Genomic DNA, 20,532 nt, shown 5'->3' on the forward strand with positions numbered 1-20,532 from the left:
TCTGTGGAGGTGGGCGCTGAAGGGAGAGGGGCAGTGGGGGGCTGAGGGGGGAGGCGGCGCTGAAGGAAGAGGGGCAGTGGGGGGCTGAGGGGGGAGGCGGCGCTGAAGGAAGAGGGGCAGTGGGGGGCTGAGGGGGGAGGCGGGGGGGTCTGTGGAGGCGGGAGCTGAAGGAAGAGGGGCAGTGGGGGGCTGAGGGGGGAGGCGGGGGGGTCTGTGGAGGTGGCGCTGAAGGAAGGGGGCAGTGGGGGACTGAGGGGGAGGCGGGAGCTGAAGGGAGAGGGGCAGTGGGGGGCTGAGGGGGGAGGCGGCGCTGAAGGAAGAGGGGCAGCGCGGGGGCTGAGGGGGGGTCTGTGGAGGTGGGGGGCTGAGGGGGGAGGCGGGAAGTGGGCGCTGAAGGAAGAGGGGCAGTGGGGGGCTGAGGGGGGAGGGAGGGGGGGCTGTGGAGGTGGCGCTGAAGGAAGAGGGGCAGTGGGGGGCTGAGGGGGGAGGCGGGGGGGCTGTGGAGGCGGGAGCTGAAGGAAGAGGGGCAGTGGGGGGCTGAGGGGGGAGGCGGGGGGGTCTGTGGAGGTGGCGCTGAAGGAAGAGGGGCAGTAGGGGGGGGCTGAGGGATCTGAGGGGGGGTCTGTGGAGGTGGGCGCTGAAGGGAGAGGGGCAGTGGGGGGCTGAGGGGGGAGGCGGCGCTGAAGGAAGAGGGGCAGTGGGGGGCTGAGGGGGGAGGCGGCGCAGAAGGGAGAGGGGCAGCGCGGGGGCTGAGGGGGGGTCTGTGGAGGTGGGGGGCTGAGGGGGGAGGCGGGAAGTGGGCGCTGAAGGAAGAGGGGCAGTGGGGGGCTGAGGGGGGAGGCGGGGGGGGCTGTGGAGGTGGCGCTGAAGGAAGAGGGGCAGTGGGGGGCTGAGGGGGGAGGCGGGGGGGTCTGTGGAGGCGGGAGCTGAAGGAAGAGGGGCAGTGGGGGGGCTGAGGGGGGAGGCGGGGGGGTCTGTGGAGGTGGCGCTGAAGGAAGAGGGGCAGTAGGGGGGGCTGAGGGATCTGAGGGGGGGTCTGTGGAGGTGGGCGCTGAAGGGAGAGGGGCAGTGGGGGGCTGTGGGGGGGAGGCGGCGCTGAAGGAAGAGGGGCAGTGGGGGGCTGAGGGGGGAGGCGGGAGGCGGCGCTGAAGGAAGAGGGGCAGTGGGGGGCTGAGGGGGGAGGCGGCGCTGAAGGAAGAGGGGCAGTGGGGGGCTGAGGGGGGAGGCGGGGGGGTCTGTGGAGGCGGGAGCTGAAGGAAGAGGGGCAGTAGGGGGGGCTGAGGGATCTGAGGGGGGGTCTGTGGAGGTGGGCGCTGAAGGAAGAGGGGCAGTGGGGGGCTGAGGGGGGAGGCGGGCGCTGAAGGAAGAGGGGCAGTGGGGGGCTGAGGGGGGAGGCGGCGCTGAAGGAAGAGGGGCAGTGGGGGGCTGAGGGGGGAGGCGGGCGCTGAAGGAAGAGGGGCAGTGGGGGGCTGAGGGGGGAGGCGGCGCTGAAGGAAGAGGGGCAGTGGGGGGCTGAGGGGGGAGGCGGGCGCTGAAGGAAGGGGGGCAGTGGGGGGCTGAGGGGGGAGGCGGGCGCTGAAGAAGAGGGGCAGTGGGGGGCTGAGGGGGGAGGCGGCGCTGAAGGAAGAGGGGCAGTGGGGGGCTGAGGGGGGAGGCGGGCGCTGAAGGAAGGGGGGCAGTGGGGGGCTGAGGGGGGAGGCGGGCGCTGAAGGGAGAGGGGCAGTGGGGGGCTGAGAGGGGAGGCGGGAGGCGGCGCTGAAGGGAGAGGGGCAGTGGGGGGGCTGAGGGATCTGAGGGGGGGTCTGTGGAGGTGGGCGCTGAAGGGAGAGGGGCAGTGGGGGGCTGAGGGGGGGAGGCGGCGCTGAAGGAAGAGGGGCAGTGGGGGCAGTGGGGGGCTGAGGGGGGAGGCGGCGCTGAAGGAAGAGGGGCAGTGGGGGGCTGAGGGGGGAGGCGGGAGCTGAAGGAAGAGGGGCAGTGGGGGGCTGAGGGGGGAGGCGGGCGGCGGGCGCTGAAGGAAGAGGGGCAGCGCGGGGGGCTGAGGGGGGAGGCGGGCGGCGGGCGCTGAAGGGAGAGGGGCAGCGCGGGGGGCTGGATACTGTGCACGCTATGGGGCAGGGCCGGTGAGGGGGCGATGGGGGGGCGCTGAGGGGGAGAGATGCGGGGGGGGGGGAGGCTGTGCGCGAGCGCAGAGGGGGGGCGTCTCTCTCTCTCTGGACCCGAGTGTCCGATGCCGGGGGCGGCTAGGCCCGGAGCGAGGCCCGGTCTCCACCAGGCGCTTTTCCCCGGCTCCCCGCGATGGGTGAGGGCCCCGGCTCCCCGCCCTGCCCCTGGAGATGGGCCCGGCCCGGCCCGCACTCACCCGCACCGCACAGTCGCTCCCTCCGCCTGCGCCCGGCCCGGCTCCCTGTGTGAGAGGCGCGTCCAGGCAGCAGGGAGGAAGCGCGCGCTCCCGACCCCATTCGGGCTCGCGCTTCGCTCGCCGGATGGTCCCAAGGCGCGCGCTCCGCCTTCTCCTCCCCCCCACCAAGTGGCCGTCGCCGGGTCGCGCGCCCGTCCGAATACTGCCGGTAGCTGATTGGCGGGAGCGAGAGAAGGCAGAGCCGTTGCACATGCCCAGAGACGTAGACAACCACGTCATCGCTCTGCGCGTGCGCCACATTCTCTCGCAATCAGGGAGGAGGGGTAGGGGGGTAGAGGAGCGGACCATTGAGCGATGGGATGTTCGGCGCGTGCTCAGGACCTACTCGGTTGCAGAGGCCACATTCGTACCCGGCCACGCTGATTGACAAACTCCCTGTCCAATCAGTGCTCATCCCCCGCCTAGCATGATAAAACGTGCACTGCCAGTGGCTGATCCGGGAGATCGCCTTAAAGAACTCGCCCCTCTGGTTAAACTGATTATTGGGGGAGGGGCTTTATTTAAAGCAATTTGAAAAACAGCAAAGGGGATTGATCCCCCCCAACCCAGTGAAACCATGGGATAGCCCATCCCAGTGTCTAGGGGGTGTGACCCCCAACCCAGTGAAACCATGGGACAGCCCATCCCAGTGTCTAGGGGGTGTGACCCCCAACCCAGTGAAACCATGGTACAGTTCACCCCCAGCCTGTGCAACACCCCCCATCCCAATGATTCTATGGTACCGCCCCACCACCATCCCATTGTCAGTGGGTGTGACCCCCCCCCCCATCCAGTGACACCATGATAGAGCCCACCACCAGCCCAGCATCTAGGTTATCTCCTTGCTCCCACCTTATACTCCAAGCAGGTTGCCGAACAGCTCATGTGAGCTGTAACGAAAAATGAGGAGGAAGGAATAGCTCACTGTTCTCTGCAAACACCTGCATGTTGTTAAGAGACAATAGCATGACGAGACAAAACCAGAACACCCCAGAGAACAAAAGGACTACAGCAATTTAAAAAGGAACTCTCTTGAGAGAGAGAGAGGAGAAGTTGTTCCAGGCAATCAGACTCTGTTTGCGAATGGGCGACAGGGGATGGATCACTTGGTGATTACCTGTTCTGTTCATTCCCCTTGGGGCACCTGGCATTGGCCGCTGTTGGAAGACAGGCTATTGGGCTAGACGGACCTTTGGTCTGCCCCAGCATAGCGTTCTTACCAAGACTAATATGCAGGGCCCTTGCTGGGGCATATGAAGTTAGATGAGGTAATGATCAGGGGGTGGGAAACTGTTAGGTAAGACAGACATGCATATAGCAGAGACAGTCCCTGCACTACAGCAGTCACAGTTTAAATGGACAAGAGACAAAGGGAGGATTATTCTCTTTTTACAGAGGGTAACTGAGGCCCAGAGATGCTAAATGACTTGCCTGAGGTCACACAGGTGACCTGCAGCAGAGCCAGGAATTGAACCAGATGTCCTGAGTCATAGCACAGGTAAGCCCCATCTCCCGCTCTAATGCTGGTGTTCTACCACCTGAGCTGGGTGAACTCCAACCATCAAGCAAGGGACAGGAACAAGAAAAACACCTGATTGACTGACTTCCACCCCACAGGCTTATGGGACACAAAATGCACCTCTTAGCCTTGGTTTGTCTTCACAGCATCATGCATATCCCAGCCACAGGGTCCTCTTGTAACAGTTGCATGGCATGTCCTGTTTTATTCCCCACCCCCCGCTGGCCCCCAAGTCCAAAGCACTTCCAGAAAGTTAAAGGGACTGGTAATCACAGAAGGGGAGATGCAGAATTTGCACCTCTGAGGCAGTAGTTCTGATGCAATCCCAGAACACATGAGGTTTTCACACCTCTGACAACTGGGATGTGCATCTGCTTAAGCAACTGGTCCTGACCTGTGACTTGTGAAGAAAGTTTTGATCCTTAAAACAAGTGAAAGCTTGAGTGTGTGTGCATGCCATTAACTCAGATCACAGTGCGCTAATTAAACTGGGAAATTCAGGTCTGTCTCTTCCCTACTAATTCACCCTCTTTGATAACTGAATCATATAGTCAGTGGAGCATTATTGCTTTGATACAGGAAGTCACTATATGGGTTTAATCAACAATGCCAACTCCTCGCTAGAGAGGTCAGGACAACCCAAATTCCTCAACCCCAAATTCACAAACTTTTCCTCCTGTGTTCTTAAAATCCCACAATCCATTCCTCTGTCTCTCTCCTGCTATGCAGTCTCCAGCATTACATTCTTCCCCTGCCTTCTCCATTTGCAAACCTGTTTCTCCCATCTCTTACCCTGAAGTGCCACCAACTAGCAGCAGTTCCTTGCCATGGTTTTCCCTTCCAGTGGCAAATTCCTGGCTTCATACCCAGTAAAAACCACTGTCCACTTTTACTGCAGTAGCAGCCAGTCATAGATGAGGGCCAAGGTGCTAGGTGCAGTATAAACACAGAACAAGTCTACCACTCTAAATACAAGATGAGACAACAGCTGAGTACAACTGACAGGAAGGTGGGGAAACAAGGAAATGATCACAAAGAGCAGTCACGGGATGCCAGCCATGGGTGCTGTATGCATTACAGCACAGGTGAGCTTTAAGGAGGGAGTTGAAGGAGAAATGCTCAAGATGTTTATAGGGAGCTCATTCGTTGGTTAAGGGGAAGTGTGAAGTTATTTGTTGGAATATTGGAGAAATTGGTGATCCAAGCTGGCAACAATGTGGAGCAGACATCTCCATAGCACAGGAGAGGTGAAGGGCCTAGAAAATGAAATTGTTGGTTCTTCTTAGCCTGGCTCCTAGGATGATCCACTGTAATGAAAGTGCCCCAGCCTACTTCGTATGGCCCTGTTCCAATCTGTCTAGTTTCTCTGTGGGCATCACATTGAAATTCCCCTTTCTAAGCCCCAGCAGTGCCTCCTGTGTGCGTGCCCTGCAGATCCCTCTCACACTGCAGGAGGTTACACAAAATTCATCCACTGTCACCAGAGACCAGTAAAATACTAGGAAATTTATTAAAATTACAAAAATATAAAACAATATTGATCCTCTTCTACAAGAGGAGGCCCACGAACCATTGGCTGTGTAAAAGGGACAATGGGTCCAGATTTCAGGGACTGAAATCTAAGGAGGAGAAGGGATCCTAGAGAAGGATGTAGACAGTGAGCCATCTACAGTTGCATTTAATCCCACATTCCCTCCCTGCTTCTGTCTACAAATTAATCCACAAACCTCACCTGACCCACTTTGGTTTCTCCCAATGGTTTGATCTGGACAGCAGCCTGTACCCCTTCCCACACTGGTTTCAAATGATTCAGTCTGTGTGGCAGTCTCCACCCCCTTCAATTGGTAAAAGTTCTGTCCACCACGGAGACACTATAGGCCTGGTGGACTCCACCTCTTCTGCTCCAGTGCAGCCCCTACTTAAGGTCCATGAAGCGAATGTCCATGATCAGCAGAAAGTTCTTGGGCAGTGGGCGAGGTGCCGGTGACAGCACTGTGAAGACCTGGCGATCTACGTCCACCCCAGTGACAACGATGAAGCCAGCCACGCTGGTCTCGGAGATGTTCTCCTCACTGCCATCAGCAGTGCTGACGCTCAGCAGGTGGTGCACCATGTCACGGCCTGGCGTCACTGGCACAAGCTTGAGCTGGTTATCCTCCTGCGACATGCCCAGGGGCAAGCATGAGTCAGGGATGGTGGGAGCCCCCACCTTGTAGATCTTGACATCGGAGAATTTGACGTCGAAGGCGTGGGGGTAGAAGCAGCCACGGAAGCCGTAAAAGTACTCACGGATGCGGTCATCCCGGCACTCCCTCCGGAAGTCCTTGGAGCGCTCTACCACCCCACCCGATTTGGGGAGCAACACTGTGCGCACAAAATGGGGCAGGTCCCGCTTCAGCTCATTGTATAGGCGCTCCTGGTCCAGCACTACCACCACATCCACCTCAAAGGCTGAGGCAGCATGCACCAGGGCGTGGTACCCGGAGCCCTTCACCCAGCCGCACGTGTTGATGACGCAGCCACTAACTGAAGCCCGGCGGTTCACTTCGCAGCGCTGGTTAAAGACGTCAGCCAAGCGAGATGTGATCTGCAGAGAGGAAGCAGCATGGCTAATTGGAACCCAAGGAAGATGCCCGGTGACTGTACTATCTGAAGTGGCTCCACCCATGGTCTTTCCCTTTCTCAAGGTGGGGCTTATATCCTTTGCAGGCTGCCACTAGATGGTGGCCTGATCACATATAAATTGCCCTTGAGCAGCCCTAACACTGACATTTTACTCAGTGGAGGAGAAATGGAAATGCAAATCTTTCTGTCCAAGCATCTCACTTTAGATACCTTGGCATGGTAAATTAAGCATGGCAGAGCACAGCTTCATAAGAGAAATACACTCCATCAGAAACTGTGTCTTGTCCTTTACCCATGAGGCAGGGGATACAAATAACTATATTTTGTTTCATTACTCGGACAACTATTAAGCACCAGTGCATTTATTTGCTTCTAGAAGGCTAATTAGATTGGACATTTAACACCCTACCCATTGAATGGTCATTAAAGTAAATGATCATTTCTTCTGGACCTCTACATTTGAGGTCACAGAGGCGAGATCTGCTTATTGTCGTGCTGGAGACAGTCAGAAGGTATGTTACTATACAGAGATTCAGAAAAACAATGTAGGTTTGTGTCTACAATGAAATATAGCAAGTGACAGTTATTGCTGCTTTAGAGAGACAATATCAGCATTACTCCTAATGAACAGGAATGTGTGAAATGCTAAACTCTGCAATTTTAACACAGAAGTTGCCAAATAATCAAATAAACAGAATATCCTTTTTCTTAACTGTTTTTTTTTTCATCTTAAGTCTTTTCAAGCTATATTTTTGAATAAAGGTTTATCTCAATCAAGATAATAAACTACCTGCAAGGACGTGTAATTAAGAAGATTCTCTGTCTTTGGACAGTATGTACATCTTGGGTTAATATATGTCAGTGTTCATCTCAAACCATGCAAATGTTTGATTGTTGTCCCTATTCTGCAGATAAGGGAAGTGACTTAAGAACGGCCTTACTGGGTCAGACCAATGGTGCATCTAGCCCAGTGTCCTGTCTTCTAATAGTGGCCAGTGCCAGATGCTTCAGAAGGAATGAAAAGAACAGGGCAATTATCAAGCAATCCATCTCATTGTCCAGTCCCAGATTCTGGCAATCAGAGGCTTAGGGACACCCTGGACATAGGATTGTGGCCCTGAACATCTTGGCTAATAGCCATTGATGGACCTAACCTCCATGAACTTATCTAATTATTTTTTGAACCCAGGTATATTTTTGGCTTTCACAATGTCCTCTGTCAAAGAGTTCCACAGGTTAACTGTGCACTGTGTGAAGAAGTACTTCCTTATTTTGTGTTAAGCCTGCTGTTTATCAATTTCATTTGGTGACCCTGGGTTCTTGTGTTATGTGAAAGTGTATTAACTTGCCAAGGTCACACAGGAAGTCAGTGGCAGAGTTGGTCCGAGAGCCGTGACTTCCAGTCCATGATGCAAGCCTGTTTCCTTCCAAGGTAGCACAAAACAGATTAAAGAGCACTGATGATAAGAGAAGATAAAGAGGAAGCAACAAGTCAAAAGCCCTCCTTCTCATTTCATCCAGACTAGATGATGAAAATACAGCTGAGCAGGGCCAGAGGCGATCATGGGGTGGGGAGACAAGGGAATGTCACCCCTTTACTCCCAGTAATTCCTTTTTCTTTGGATCGGTCCCCCAACTATCTATTCACGTGAGTTCAGTCTCAGCATGGGGCAGTCTCTGCCTTTCCCCACGGACAAGTGTGCATATGTGAATTCACCTTGCTGGATTGGTCTAGCCCAGGGAGGATGGAGATGCCTGAACCATCCCCTGGTGTGAGGGGGGTGTGCACATTGGCATTCTCTTTCCAAAATACTCTGGATTGTAAAGAAGGTGCCCGCCTACCCTTTTCTCCAATAGGACCAAAGTACATGTACATATCAGCATCCCATCTCCAAAGGGCAATGTTCCTTGTACAGCCTGCTTTACTCCTCCCTCACTCAGAACCAGATGCTTTGGTTATTAAAGGTTGCTATGTCTCCAGAAACAACTGTGTGCGTGTGGGAAAGAGCCCTGGCTGCCTTGAATTTCACCCCCCAGATCTGCCACTGCTCACCTTGTTATAGAGTTTGATGTTGGTGCCTGGAGTGGTGGAGCCAAAGTGATAGACCAAGGGGGCCTGGACAGAGAAACCCTCTTCTACATCAGCAGGCCGCTCGATATACAGTGCCCCCATGGTGCCAGGGATGGAGACCGAGCCTTGGCCCACGTCCAGCTCCACGAAGGTGGGTCGGCGCCCCAGCCGCACAGCGTAGTTCAGCAGCAGCCGGCACACTGTCGACTTACCCACATCCGTAGGCCCCACCACCATGACCCGCGGCCCCCGCTCATCCTCACGCTCTGCCTGCCGCCGCATCTGCTCCAGGGCTGTGTGGGTGTTGAGGTAGAGCAGCATGGGCGTGTCCTTCGATATGTAAGCCACTTCAGTGCGGCCGCTCAGCTGCACTGTGCAGCCATGCCACGTGAACACGGCCACCTTGGCACCAGCATCGAAAGTGAACTTCTTGTTACGGGTCAGCTCGGTGCCGAAAATCTCCGCCATGCCTGCCAGCAGCTCCAGCTGGACAGTCTGCGAGGCCTCCACCTCAAAGCGAAGCTCCGTCTCCCGCTCCAGCTCAAACTTTGCCACCTGCTTCTTCTCATCCCCGGCCTCCTCTGCCATCTCTATCCCGTATAGGCCTGAAACAAAGACACAAGGAATGAGGTCACATCACAGGGAGTATAATGCTCTCCCGTCACCCCCCGCCCGAATTCCACTCTACTCAATCCCACTCTCTGGTCCCCTATCTGCAGCGGGTAGAGGGCTCCGTTCCCTGCGATGCTCTACATTGTCACACAGACCCAGGCATTATGATATACCGATGAGAGGAGGGTTCCCACTCCCCACACGGCGATGCAATTGGTTATTCTGGAACTCCGCTAATTAAACCCTATTCCTCACCCCGCCCAAAGAGCACCACACACCAAAGAGCACCAAGGCTATCGAGCCACGGAAACGGCTGGACCAGAGACGGGAGGTCACTGCTTCACCCCCTAGACACTGCCCCAGGCAAGACAGCTTCGGTCACGGCAGCTTCATATGGGAAAACAAACCAGTGGGTGGGTGAATGGGAGTCACTACAGCGCCACTCATACCAATGGCAGCGTCCCCCCACCCCCCCATGGCAGCACTTCCCCCCGTGGCCTGGCTCCTCACCCGCTAGGAATGATGGGGTTCCCCCCCGTACCCAGGGCTCACCTTCAAGCAGTGGCGGGCCACACGCGGCCCCCCCGGGCAATCCGCTGGCTTCCCGCAGCTCCCATTGGCTGGGGCCGGGGCCCCTGGGCGGGCCGCGTGTTGCCCACCCCGGCCTTAAAGGGCAGCAAAGGGCGCGACTGGGTGTCGCCATGACAACAGCCGGCACCAGGGAGCGGGCCGAACCCAGCCGGGCCCCAGAAGAGTCACTCACCCGCCGCCGCCGCTGCCCGGCGATAAACCAACCAACCAGGAGACGCAAGGCCACGCGCACATCCGGCCCCGGGACCGGAAGTGCGGGAAGGCATAGTGCCTGACGGGAGAAATGGCCGGCCCCGGAAGTGCAGGAAGAGGGGCGCGTTGCCTGTTGGGGGATGTAGTTCTCCTGTATAGGCCGAACCCGGAACTAGAGGGTTGGCATGGCGGATGAGCGCAGGGCCTGCCGGGAGATGTAGTTCCCAGATATAGGCCAACGTATGCTGCGGAGAATGGACCTGATCTGGAGTGGGGGTCCGGCTGCAGCCCAGTGGGCAAGTCCGTGGCAGGGCCACACGGCTGCCCAGCTGTGCAAGAGTGACATTGTATGCAAATCATGTAAGGGTTGAATTGCATATATGCAAATAACGCGCACATGGATGTAAAAACTTCAGCCCGTGGTCGACACCCCCTGGCCTGAGCAATAATGGGGCCAGGACATGGAGCCACACAAAACTTAGCAGCAGCGAGGCTGGGGCGGTGTTGTATGAGGGTGTGTATGGGGAGAGGTTGCTGGTGGGTGGCTCAGTGGGTTCTGAGTGCATCTAAGTCAGTGGGTGCTGGTGGGTAGATGAGGTATTTGGGTGCAGCCTAAGTTGGGGGGGGGTGCTGAAAGATCTGGGCGTGCTGAGGCACATGGGGAGGGGGGGCAGGGGATCTCTCTCAGGGTCTGGGCTCTGGCTTGGGCCTTTCTGGCCAGGGTCTGGTTGGGGTGTCTCTTTTGGAGGCTAGGCTTTGTGGAGGACAGAGGGTCTCTGTGGGGCAGGGTTCTGGCTTGGGCAGTTTGGGGGTAGTGCTGAGTCCTCCCCCACCCCTCTTCTCTCCCTGCTACCTGGGCCAGCTGCCTGAAGCCTTTTGCCACGGGAACCTCTCAGAAGGTGCATGCCATTCAGGGTGGGCTGGCAGGGGGGCTGCCTGATGCTGGAGTGTCACACAAGATGCCGGATACCTGGTGATCATGAGCCAATGTTGCTATTTGGTAGCGATTGGGAAGGCCACCACTTGGAGTGTCATAGATCGGGGCTCCAGTGACTTGTGATTGGTCACTGATCCAGTCAGTGTTTGGGGGGAACAAAAACTGAGTCAGTGTTTGGGGATGTTGCAGATTCAGCTATCAGTGTTGGAGCTGTCACAGAACAGGGGCTGCCAGTGTTTGGGGGAGTGGCATGCCATGTGGGTGCCAGTGTTTGGGGCAGTGAGATAAGGGGGTGTCAATGTTTGGGGGAGTGGCATGCCATGTGGGTGCCAGTGTTTGTGGAAGTGAGATTGGAGGTGCCAGTGTTTGTGGGAGCAGCATGCCATGTGGGTGCCAATGTTTGAGGCAGTCAGATCAGGGGGTGCCAGTGTCTGGGGCAGTGAGATCAGGGGTGCCAGTGTTTGGGGGAGTGGCATGCTGTGTGGGTGCCAGTGTTTTGGGCAGTGAGATTAGGAGTGCTAGTGTTTAGGGGAGTGGCATGCCATGTGGGTGCCAGTGTTTGGGGGAGTGAGATTGGGGGTGCTAATGTTTGGGGGAGCAGCATGCCATGTGGTGCCAATGTTTGGGGCAGTCAGATCAGGGGGTGCCAGTGTTTGGGGCATTAAGTTCGGGGGTGCCAGTGTTTGTGGGTGCAGCATGCCGTGTGGTGCCAATGTTTGGGGCAGTCAGATGGGGGTGCCAGTGTTTGTGGGAGTGGCATGCCGTGTGGTGCCAATGTTTGGGGCAGTCAGATGGGGGTGCCAGTGTTTGTGGGAGTGGCATGCCGTGTGGTGCCAATGTTTGGGGCAGTCAGATGGGGGTGCCAGTGTTTGTGGGAGTGGCATGCCGTGTGGGTGTTAGGTTTTGGGGCAGTCAGATCAGGGGGACAGGGCTGGGGCTGTCACAGATTTGGGGCTCTTAGTGCGCTGGGTATCTCCAGCCAGGTAGGTCGCAGTTGCTCTGCAGCGGGGAGCCCCGGCCTGGGTTCTGGGGGGCGCACGCAGATCTGCAGCTCGTGATCCCGAGCTGTCTCTCGCTCCCCACTCCCTGCGTCAGAGGCGCAATACATGATTTATTACCTGTGCGCCGCCCGCGCATCCCGGGGTACTGCTGGCCCTGAGCCTCCCCCCGCCGCTCCTCCCCTGCCCCATGTTCACCCCCCTCCAATCACTGCGCCCCCCACCCCCGCAGCCCAGCCCCAGTGGCCCCGGTCCCCTCCCTCCCCGCGCCTCCCAGCCCCTTTCTGACGTAGCGGGAGGTGGGGGGGGGGATGACTCAATGTTATGATGCGGTGCCACAACACACAGCCACATTCGGCTCCAGCCCGAGCCCCAGGGCCCCATTCGCCCCCCAGCCGCGGTCCCCCGGCCCCCTGAGCCGGCCCCCTGCGCCCCGCACAGCCCCAGGGCGATCCCCCTCCGCCGGAGGAGCGGCCGCGGGACGGACGGACGGGGCGCTTGGGACGAGATTTCAAGGTGAGGGGCGGCGGGGGGCTGAGCGCCAAGGGCTGCGCGGAGAAACTTTGTCCTCCCGCCGCAGCTGGCCCCGCAAACGGAGCCTGGGTCTCTCCACTCCTCTGCATCATCCATCAATCCAGCCCGTGACGAGAGAGCCCAGCCCCCCCCATCCCCTCCCACCCATCCCACTTGCAACTTTCCCACGTCAGATCCTCCTCCATTTCCCTTCTCTGCGGGGAGCTCATCCTTGGGAACCCCCCGGCCCCCAGATGTCACCTTCCACCTCACACCTCCCGCTGGTCCCTTATGTTATTCCCTGGGTGAGAAAGAGGGGACCGACCTTGTGGGGTTCTGGCACTGGGCTGCTCCAGTTTGTGAGCCCGTTGTCCACTAGCGAGGAGGGAGCATGACACTCATGCAGCAAGTTGGGGGCTGTCTCAGTCAGTTGGGTCAGGCTGGTGCCAAACTCAGGCAGGTTTTTTTTTTAAAAGGCAGTTCCGGGCAGTGACCACATGGGGCACTGTCTCTGGGCTGGGGGTTGGGAGCTGGGGAGACTTGGGGCTCAGTGGTGGGAATGGGTCTGTCCCAGCAGGGGGCGCTCTTGTCAGGGCAGTGACAGTAGCATGGGGAGAAGAGACCCAATGACAAGAACCATCCCTTTGTCCCAGCAGGGGGCGCTGTCCCCAACGCAGGGGCGTAGGTTGGCCAGCCGGAGAATTGGCTCACCAGGACTGTGCATTTCCTTTCTAGCTCTAGCGGGGGATGCTTTCTGGGTTGGGGGGCAGCGCACGGGGAAGAAGAGAGCGGGCACTGAGGGCTGGGGAGCCTTTCCCCTTCCCTATCAGAGGGCGCTCTTCCCAGTGTCCCAGATGGAGGGAGCCAGAGTGGGCGCTGGCCATGGGTCAGCCCCCCTGATTCATTGCCCTCCTCTCTCTCGTTCTCTGCAGGTGACTCCCCTTTCGGCCTGGTTCTCATCTGGGGGGGCCCCGGCTGTGCAGCCCCCCCAAACTCTTCCCACCCTGAAACACGGCTCTAGCCAACCTGCTTCGCTGCTTCACCTGCGACCGACTGTGTGGGGGGTGCACAGCGCCCGCCCCCCCGCCCCGCCAGGGTATCGCCCTCCAGCCTGTCATGCCCAGCTGTGAGCCAGGGCCGCCCGCCGCCTGCCTGCCCACCAAGACCTTCCGCAGCTACCTTCCGCACTGCCACCGCACCTACAGCTGTGTGCACTGCCAGGCCCACCTGGCCAAACACGATGAGCTCATCTCCAAGGTACAGCCGCTCCAGCCTGCCAGGGGCCTGCACCAGCCACCAGGCTTCCCCACGGGCACTGTGAGCTTCTGCAGGGCCGGGCCCTGTCGGTGCCCAGCTGAGGACCCCACCACTGTGAGCTTCCTCACAGCCATGCCTTGCCACTGCCAATCTTGCCCACGGCAATGCCCTATCGGTGCCCAGCCAGGCCCTGGGTGCTGTGAGCTTCCCCACGGCAGTGAATGAAGGTGGATGGTGGGGACCAGGGTTGTTTCAGGGGGAGGGGGGCAGGGTATAATTCCTGTCCTTTGTCTCTGCAGTCTTTCCAGGGGAGCCATGGCCGAGCCTACCTGTTCAATTCTGTGTGAGTGCCCCTCTGTGATCCATCACTCCATCAGTTACAAGTGGGGGAGAGTACGAGCGGGGGTGGGGGGGTGGGGAGTTTGCAGCCAGTCAGAAGGGAGCAGGCAGCAGCTAGAGCTATATTAGCAGTCATTATCATTGAGAGGTGTATTATGGTAGTGCCTTGGTCACCCAGCAGTGGAGCAGGACCCTGTTGTGCTAGGCGCTGTACAGACCCAGAACAGAGATGGTTCCTGCCCCAAAGAGCTGATAATTTAGGCCATCTCTGTTCTACATGACCCAAAAGAGGGTGACTGTTGGCATCTGAACTCAGAAGTGGAGTCTCTAGAATGGGGTCTCGAGATGGTGAGTCCCGGGGTAGAATCACAGCAGTTGTCATGGTGATGTATAACCCTGCCCCAGCGTGCCTCACTCTCTGGGCTCCACTAGAGCACATCACACCCCATGTCTCAGCACCATTCTCCAGCAGACAATTGCCTGATCAAGCTGTCAGTAACTTGTCAGGCCCCATCTCCAAAACCTCTTGCGCTGGGGTCTTTCTCCCCAAAGATGTCTCATATGGGTTGGCTTGTCTCCAAGCCCAGGGTTCTCCCTGTCGGTCCTCTCCAGGGTGATCCCAGCAAGGGGCTGGGATTGTAATGGGGAGGGGATGAAAATCCACCACAGCCACATCACTGTCAACTCTGGCGGGGGGTCACAACCTCTACCACTCAGCCAATGGGCCATCCCGTTGCCAACAGCAATGGCTATTGACATAGAAGTATCTAGGAACTTCCTCCCTTGTCTGGTCCATGGCTTACGGGTGGCCATGGCCAATGCCCAAACATGACCAAGCAATCGTGAGTAGGAGTAGAGAGCCTTCTGTATCTCCGTATGTGGCTCTGGTGCGACCGCGGCTAGAATCCTGTGTCTACTACTGGTGCCCACACTTCAAGAAGGATGTTGATACATTGGAGAGGGGTCTGAGAAGAGCCACGAGAATGATTAAGGGATTGAAAACCTGCTTTATAGTGATAGACTCCAGGAGCTTAATCTATTTAGCTTAGTAAAGAGTAGGTTAAGGGGTGACTTGATCACAGTCTAGAAGTACCTACCTGGGCTCCAGAAATGTGAGAATAGAGGGCTCTTTGGGCTAGCAGACAAAGGTATAACAATGTCCAATGGCTAGAAGTTGAAGCTAGCCAAATTCAGCCTGGAAATAAGGTGCACATATTTAACAGTGAGGGTAATTAACCAATGGAACGACTTACCAAGGGTCCTGGTGGATTCTTCATCCCTGGCCATTTTAAAATCAGGATTGACTGTTTTTCTAAGAAATCTGCTCTATTATGTCGAACAGGAATTAATTCAGGGAAGTTCTCTGGTTTAGGTTATACGGGAGGTCAGAGCAGATGCTCACAACAGTGCCTTCTGGCCTTGGAATCTATGAACGACATGGCAGAGAGAAGGCAGAGCTGGACAGATCATGCCCTAAGGATTTAGGGTTCCCGGGGCTGTGGTTTGGGTGCTGTCTGAGGCTGTGGGTGGCTCCTTGCTGCCTTGGCTCAGTAGCGTAGCTGCGTGGTTCTCACTGCTATGAGTTTGTCTGCTTTGCATTAGAGACTGATCAGGCTGGGACTAGTTTTCTCTGTTCTGTGGGAACCACAGAAATGCCCTCTTTGCTGGCTGGTTCTCATGCAGCTTTGCTTAATGATGGGCAAGGAGCCTCTAGGGAATATAGCCACATCCTTGCTGGCCAGCAAAAGGCGCAGGGGCCCATTTTTGAAAGGAGTTGTTAGTGCCACCCTTTGGAAGGGCGTTACAGGGTCAGCAACCTCCCAGGTGCCCACTTGTGGCCAGGAAAGGCCCTGGAAGCACCATGCCTCACTTTCCTCTCTTCAGGGCTCCTCAATAAACGCCACACACAGGCTGCTCTCTGTTCAGCCACCCCTCCTTAGGGGTGGATTTCTTAACATCAGTGTGCAAAACAAAACTCACAAAGTCCCAAAATATAGTACCCTCTGTTCCCTGCTCTTAGCAGGCCACTCCCAGGCCTTTCTCACTCTACTCCTGGGGGAATTCTGCAACACTGGGCACACACAGAATTTTTTTCCCCCACAGGAAATACATTCTGCCCCAGAAGTGCTGCAGTTCTGCCTTTTGCCCACCAGAGGCTGCTGTGGCGCCAGAACAGCTGGCTGTGTTCATGCTGCTGATTGTTCTGGCACCACAGTGGCCTCTGGTGGGCTAAAGGCAGAACTGCAGCCCTTCTTAGGCAGAAATGTATTTTCTGCAGGGAAAAAAAGTCTGCGGGATACATGAATTCTACACGTCTGTAGTGGTGCAGAATTCCCCCGGGAGTAGAGACTCCTAGTGATGCCATTAGATCTAGGACAGGGGTGGACAAATTATGGCCCGCGGGCTGCATCCAGCCCGTTGGACCTTTTAATTTGGCCCTCGCACTCCCGCCGGGGAGCGGGGTTGGGAGCTTTCCCCGCTCTGGTGCTCCAGCCAGGGAGCATGGTCAGGGGCTTGCCTTGCTCCACTCCGTGTGTGCAGCAGCTCCACATGGCTCCCAGAAGCAGGGGCAACCGGGGGCTCTGCATGCTGCCCCCGCCCCAAGCGACGGCTCTGCAGCTCCCGGGAACCACAGCCAATGGGAGCTGCAGGAGCAGTACCTGCGGACAGGGCAGCATGCAGAGTGGTGTGGCCCCACTTCTGCGTGAGAGCCAGAGGGGGAAGGGCCGCTGTTTCCAGGAACCTCTTCAGGTAAGTGCTGCCTTGATCCTGCACCCCTGAGCCCCCCCACCCCTGTGCCCCAACCCCTTGTCCCAGCCCTGATTGCCATCCAAAGCCTTTGATCCTAGCCTGGAGCACCCTCCTGCACCCCAAACCCCTCATCCCCAGCCCCACCCCAAAGTCTGCACCCCCCAGCCGGAGCCCTCTTCCCCCCCGTGTGCCCCAATCCCCTGCCCCATCCAGCCCTCTATACAATTTCCATACTGAGATGTGGCCCTCAGGCCAAAAAGTTTGCCTACTCCTGATCTAGGAGCAGTTCTTACCATTGACCACATGGTGGCACTGTCTCACACGCTAGTGTGGGCTGATGGCTGGAGGGACCCTTGGGTGAGTTCGCTTCATCCCAGACAGAGTTCCATGGGGCCCTGCTGGGAGCCTGCTCCTCCCCAGAGTTTGCCGCACCAAGGCCCAGCTAGTCCCCCCTTCCCACTCAGCCTCTACATGAAGCCACTGGGAATCTGCAGCGTCTCCAGTGCATGAATGAGACTCAGCTCTGTCCCTCATCCCTGAGCCAGGCTGGGCTTCTGGACTTTGATCGCAGCAGGGCCTGGGGGTTAAGCCTGAACAGTCTGGTCTTGTATGGGCTGTATGTTTGCTAGGGCACCACGACACTCCCCCACAGCTTCTAGGGGCCCTGGCATCTGAATTCAACCCCCACTACCACAGCAATGTTCCCTCTAATTTTTTCCATCCATGTGTGAAATGAATTTTGTTATGTGCACCAATACCGAGTATATATATATATATAAAGTATCAAGGGGGTAGCCGTGTTAGTCTGTATCTACAAAAACAACAAGGAGTCTGGTGGCACCTTAAAGACTAACAGATTTATTTGGGCATAAGCTTTCGTGAGTAAAAACCATCCGAAGAAGTGAGGTTTTTACTCACGAAAGCTTATGCCCAAATAAATCTGTTAGTCTTTAAGGTGCCACCAGACTCCTTGTTGTTTTTATATATATAAAGGTTACCATAGGGATAATAACTCCAGCCAAGACAGATTAGACATTTTAGAACTCACTACTCAAAAATTAAATTTAAGCATAAGAGAGAAATAAACATTATGAAATACATAAACCAGTCCAGAAACTAAAACAACAGCACTTTGAAAGAATAACATTACAGAGAATATATGTGCATTGCAGGAAGTATCAAGAACAACAACAATACAAGTATGTGTTGGGAGGTGTGTGTGAGAGACACACAGTGTGGTGTATGAGAGAGACATAGTGTGGTACATATGTGTGTGTGTGTGTGGTGTGTGAGTGTGAGAGAGAGACAGTGTGGCGTGTGTGTGTGTGTGTGTGAGAGAGAGAGAGATGTGTTGCCCCTTTAAGTATGCTGCCCTTTTAAGTAGCTCAACAGTCACCAGCCTGCTTGTTCAGACACAGCAACAGCTGCCAGGAAGCTCAGCCCCATGTCCCACTCCTGAGCCCTGTCGTGTCCCCTCCCCCTGTTCTGTGGAGATGGGGTACATAGACGGGGGGAGGGGGACACTCTGACATCAGTATCCCCCCTCCCCTTCTCCTCTCTGCACAGCAAGCAGGGGGCTCCCAGGAGCAGCTGGCCAGGGGGTCCAACCCAAGGCAGAGGGCAGGAGCAGCACGGCAGTGGGGTGGCGGGCACCTGAAGTGTGCGGCACTTGATAGACTGCTGGGCGGCTGCGCAGCTGAGAGGGAACTTAGGGCTCTGGGGATTTGGGGGTGGAAGTCAGTATGTGACCCTGTCCCATGCTGCTCCTCTTTCTGGTGCCAGGGTTAACGTTGGCTGCGGGCCGGCTGAACAGCGCCTCCTGCTCACTGGGCTTCACTCTGTGGCCGACATTTTCTGTGAGAGCTGCAAGACCACCCTGGGGTGGAAATATGTGAGTACTGCCCCAGCCCTGCAGGAATCCCCCCAAGTCACAGCACCCCCTGCTGGGGAAGCGGGACTGGGCAGTACAGACTGTGCCCCCTCCCTGGTGTCACAATGCCCCCAGCTGAGGAGGGCAGCGCAGGCTTCCCCCTCCCTGGAGTCACAGTGCCCCCTGCTGGGGAGAACAGCATGCCCTAGAAAAGGGGGCTGGCTCAGACGCTCCACTCTCTCTCCCCTCCCCCAGGAACAGGCCTTCGAGACCAGCCAGAAGTACAAGGAGGGGAAGTTCATCATTGAGATGTCGCACATGGTGAAGGACAACGGCTGGGACTGAGGGGGGGGGGGCTTGCAGCCGCACCCCCAGCAGCATGGCCTCCCCCTCCCTGATCACGCTGCCACATTGCCCATCCCAGCACGAGAACTCCCCTGCACAACGATCGCCTTTTGGGAGCAGGGGATCCGGGGCCCTCGCCCCACCCCCAGCACCAGACATGGACTGTGAGGCCAGCCTCGGGGTGGGCATCCTGCTGGGCTCAGAGCCTGCAGGCACTGACCCCCTGCTAGCACTGTGGGGCACAGAGATCTGGGAGCTTGACTCCCCCAATCAGGGGGAGTAGGAGTGTCTCCCCCATTAGCTAGAGCCTGCCCTGTGAGATGGGGAGCAAGGAGACAGTTCCTTTGGTATGGCACTGAGGGAAACTGGTGGAGTGAGGGAGCTGAGTGCACACTCACCCCCGCCCTTGGTGTGGGGTTGTGAGGGGAGAGACCAAGAGGATCAAAGCTGGCCCCCTGGTGGGGGGCATTAGCATCAAAGAGCCTCCCTCACACTCTTGGTGATGAGGATCAAAGCCAGCCCCCCTTGGCATGGGGCTCTGGGGTGGAGGGGGGGGGGAAATCAGAGTTGCCTCCCCCCCTCCCCAGCATGGGCACGAGAACAGACTCAAAGCTGGCCCCCTCCCCATGTGGGGCTCTGGGTGGGAAGGCAATGGGATCAGGGAAGCCACCCCAGCCTGAGACTCCGGGTGGAGTTGGGGGAGAGAAGGTAGGAGCTGGCCCCTCTGGCCTGGGGCTAGAGGGTCACCACAGACCCCACTGGACTGGGGCTCAGGGTGGGGTGGGGGGCAGAGAGGGTCAGAGCCAGGCCCCCTGGCCCTGGAATGTGTGGGGGGAGGAGGAACAGAGTCCGGCTCCTGGCCTGGGGCTTGGAGTGAGGAGTTGGGGGGGTCAGAACTGGACCCCTGGCCTGGGGTGGGAAGGTTGGAGCTGGCCCCCTGGGCCTGGGGCTCAGAGTGGGGGATGAGAAGGTGGGAGCTTCTGCCCTCAGAGCTGGGCCTGGGACTCTGCTGTTCATGTCCCTGCTCCCGCGTCCCTCCCTTGGGCCTTCTTCCGCACTCCTTCATGTCTGCTCTGGGCCACTTGGTTCTGTGGGTCGCCATGCCTTGGTGATCCCTGGGCACTGCCCATCCTTGCCCCCTCATCGCTGCCACGGGGCCTGGCCCAGGGGCCCCAACACTGTGGCACCAGCACCAGCGCACGCGGGTTTTGTATTATAAATAAAGATGTTTTTCTAGAAGATGGAGAGAGTCTGTTATTGGGGGAGGGAGCTAGTCAAGGCCTTCTGGGCTCTGACACCCAGCAGGGGCATCATTTAGTGGATGAGACTCATGCCTTGCCTGTCGGCCCTGGGCCTTTTGGGGGAGGGGCTGGCATGGGTGGAGGGTGCTGTGGTGTCTGAGTAGCATGGACCCCCCACGGGCACTGGGTCTGAGAGAATCACAGGGGGAGATGGATCAGAGATGTCCCACTGGCGTCACAGCCCCCGCCCAGAGCACAGCACCTCCCCTTGAC

General features: G+C 57.5%; 3 protein-coding genes across 14 annotated transcripts in view; 1 reads left to right on the top strand and 2 right to left on the bottom strand.

Annotated features, from left to right (window-relative positions):
• The window catches only part of ZDHHC5 (zinc finger DHHC-type palmitoyltransferase 5), a 40,089-nt gene extending 37,565 nt beyond the window's left edge, over positions 1-2,524 (bottom strand). Inside the window, exon 1 of one of the 4 annotated variants that reach the window (XM_008171680.4) lies at positions 2,360-2,524. The gene's annotated coding sequence lies outside the window, so the exon portion shown is untranslated. The remainder of the gene's footprint in view (positions 1-2,359) is intronic. The other 3 variants (XM_065591309.1, XM_065591307.1, XM_065591311.1) reach the window with 3 other exon arrangements.
• A 2,878-nt stretch (positions 2,525-5,402) lies between these two features.
• CLP1 (cleavage factor polyribonucleotide kinase subunit 1) lies at positions 5,403-10,139 on the bottom strand. Of its 6 annotated transcripts, none has more exons than XM_065591312.1 (4): positions 9,989-10,139; positions 8,596-9,218; positions 7,892-7,999; positions 5,403-6,504 (listed from the first exon to the last, which is right to left on the bottom strand). In XM_065591312.1, the coding sequence occupies exons 1-4, from the start codon at positions 10,080-10,082 to the stop codon at positions 5,833-5,835; spliced, it is 1,497 nt and encodes a 498-aa protein (XP_065447384.1). In that variant the 5' UTR covers positions 10,083-10,139; the 3' UTR covers positions 5,403-5,832. The 6 variants fall into 6 exon arrangements, with proteins under 6 accessions (XP_065447384.1, XP_042708555.2, XP_042708556.1 ...); XM_042852621.2 differs by having other exon boundaries at positions 9,778-10,054; XM_042852622.2 differs by lacking the exon at positions 9,989-10,139 and adding an exon at positions 9,504-9,662.
• A 92-nt stretch (positions 10,140-10,231) lies between these two features.
• On the top strand, positions 10,232-20,257 carry YPEL4 (yippee like 4). Of its 4 annotated transcripts, none has more exons than XM_042852627.2 (5): positions 10,232-10,368; positions 13,389-13,713; positions 14,013-14,056; positions 18,586-18,694; positions 18,929-20,257. In XM_042852627.2, the coding sequence occupies exons 2-5, from the start codon at positions 13,573-13,575 to the stop codon at positions 19,016-19,018; spliced, it is 384 nt and encodes a 127-aa protein (XP_042708561.1). In that variant the 5' UTR covers positions 10,232-10,368; positions 13,389-13,572; the 3' UTR covers positions 19,019-20,257. The 4 variants fall into 4 exon arrangements, with proteins under 4 accessions (XP_042708561.1, XP_065447393.1, XP_005295010.1 ...); XM_065591321.1 differs by lacking the exon at positions 10,232-10,368 and adding an exon at positions 10,499-10,522; XM_005294953.4 differs by lacking the exon at positions 10,232-10,368 and adding an exon at positions 12,187-12,459.
• Positions 20,258-20,532: the final 275 nt, after the last annotated feature.

The sequence above is a fragment of the Chrysemys picta genome, chromosome 4 (genome assembly GCF_011386835.1).
Source record: "Chrysemys picta bellii isolate R12L10 chromosome 4, ASM1138683v2, whole genome shotgun sequence".
Classification (NCBI taxonomy): Eukaryota; Metazoa; Chordata; order Testudines; family Emydidae; genus Chrysemys; species Chrysemys picta.

Bases quoted from the DNA above. Each gene is read 5' to 3' on its own strand.
- YPEL4 (XM_042852627.2), top strand. From the start codon at position 13,573: ATGCCCAGCTGTGAGCCAGGGCCGCCCGCCGCCTGCCTGCCCACCAAG. The intron at 13,714-14,012 runs GTACAGCCGCTC...TTGTCTCTGCAG, and splicing joins ACGATGAGCTCATCTCCAAG to TCTTTCCAGGGGAGCCATGG. The intron at 14,057-18,585 runs GTGAGTGCCCCT...TTCTGGTGCCAG, and splicing joins GCCTACCTGTTCAATTCTGT to GGTTAACGTTGGCTGCGGGC.
- CLP1 (XM_042852621.2), bottom strand. From the start codon at position 9,928: ATGGCGACACCCAGTCGCGCCCTTTGCTGCCCTTTAAGGCCGGGGTGG. The intron at 8,000-8,595 runs GTGAGCAGTGGC...TCTTATCATCAG, and splicing joins ACATCAAACTCTATAACAAG to TGCTCTTTAATCTGTTTTGT. The intron at 6,505-7,891 runs GCAAGTTAATAC...TCCTCTCTGCAG, and splicing joins TGACTTCCTGTGTGACCTTG to ATCACATCTCGCTTGGCTGA.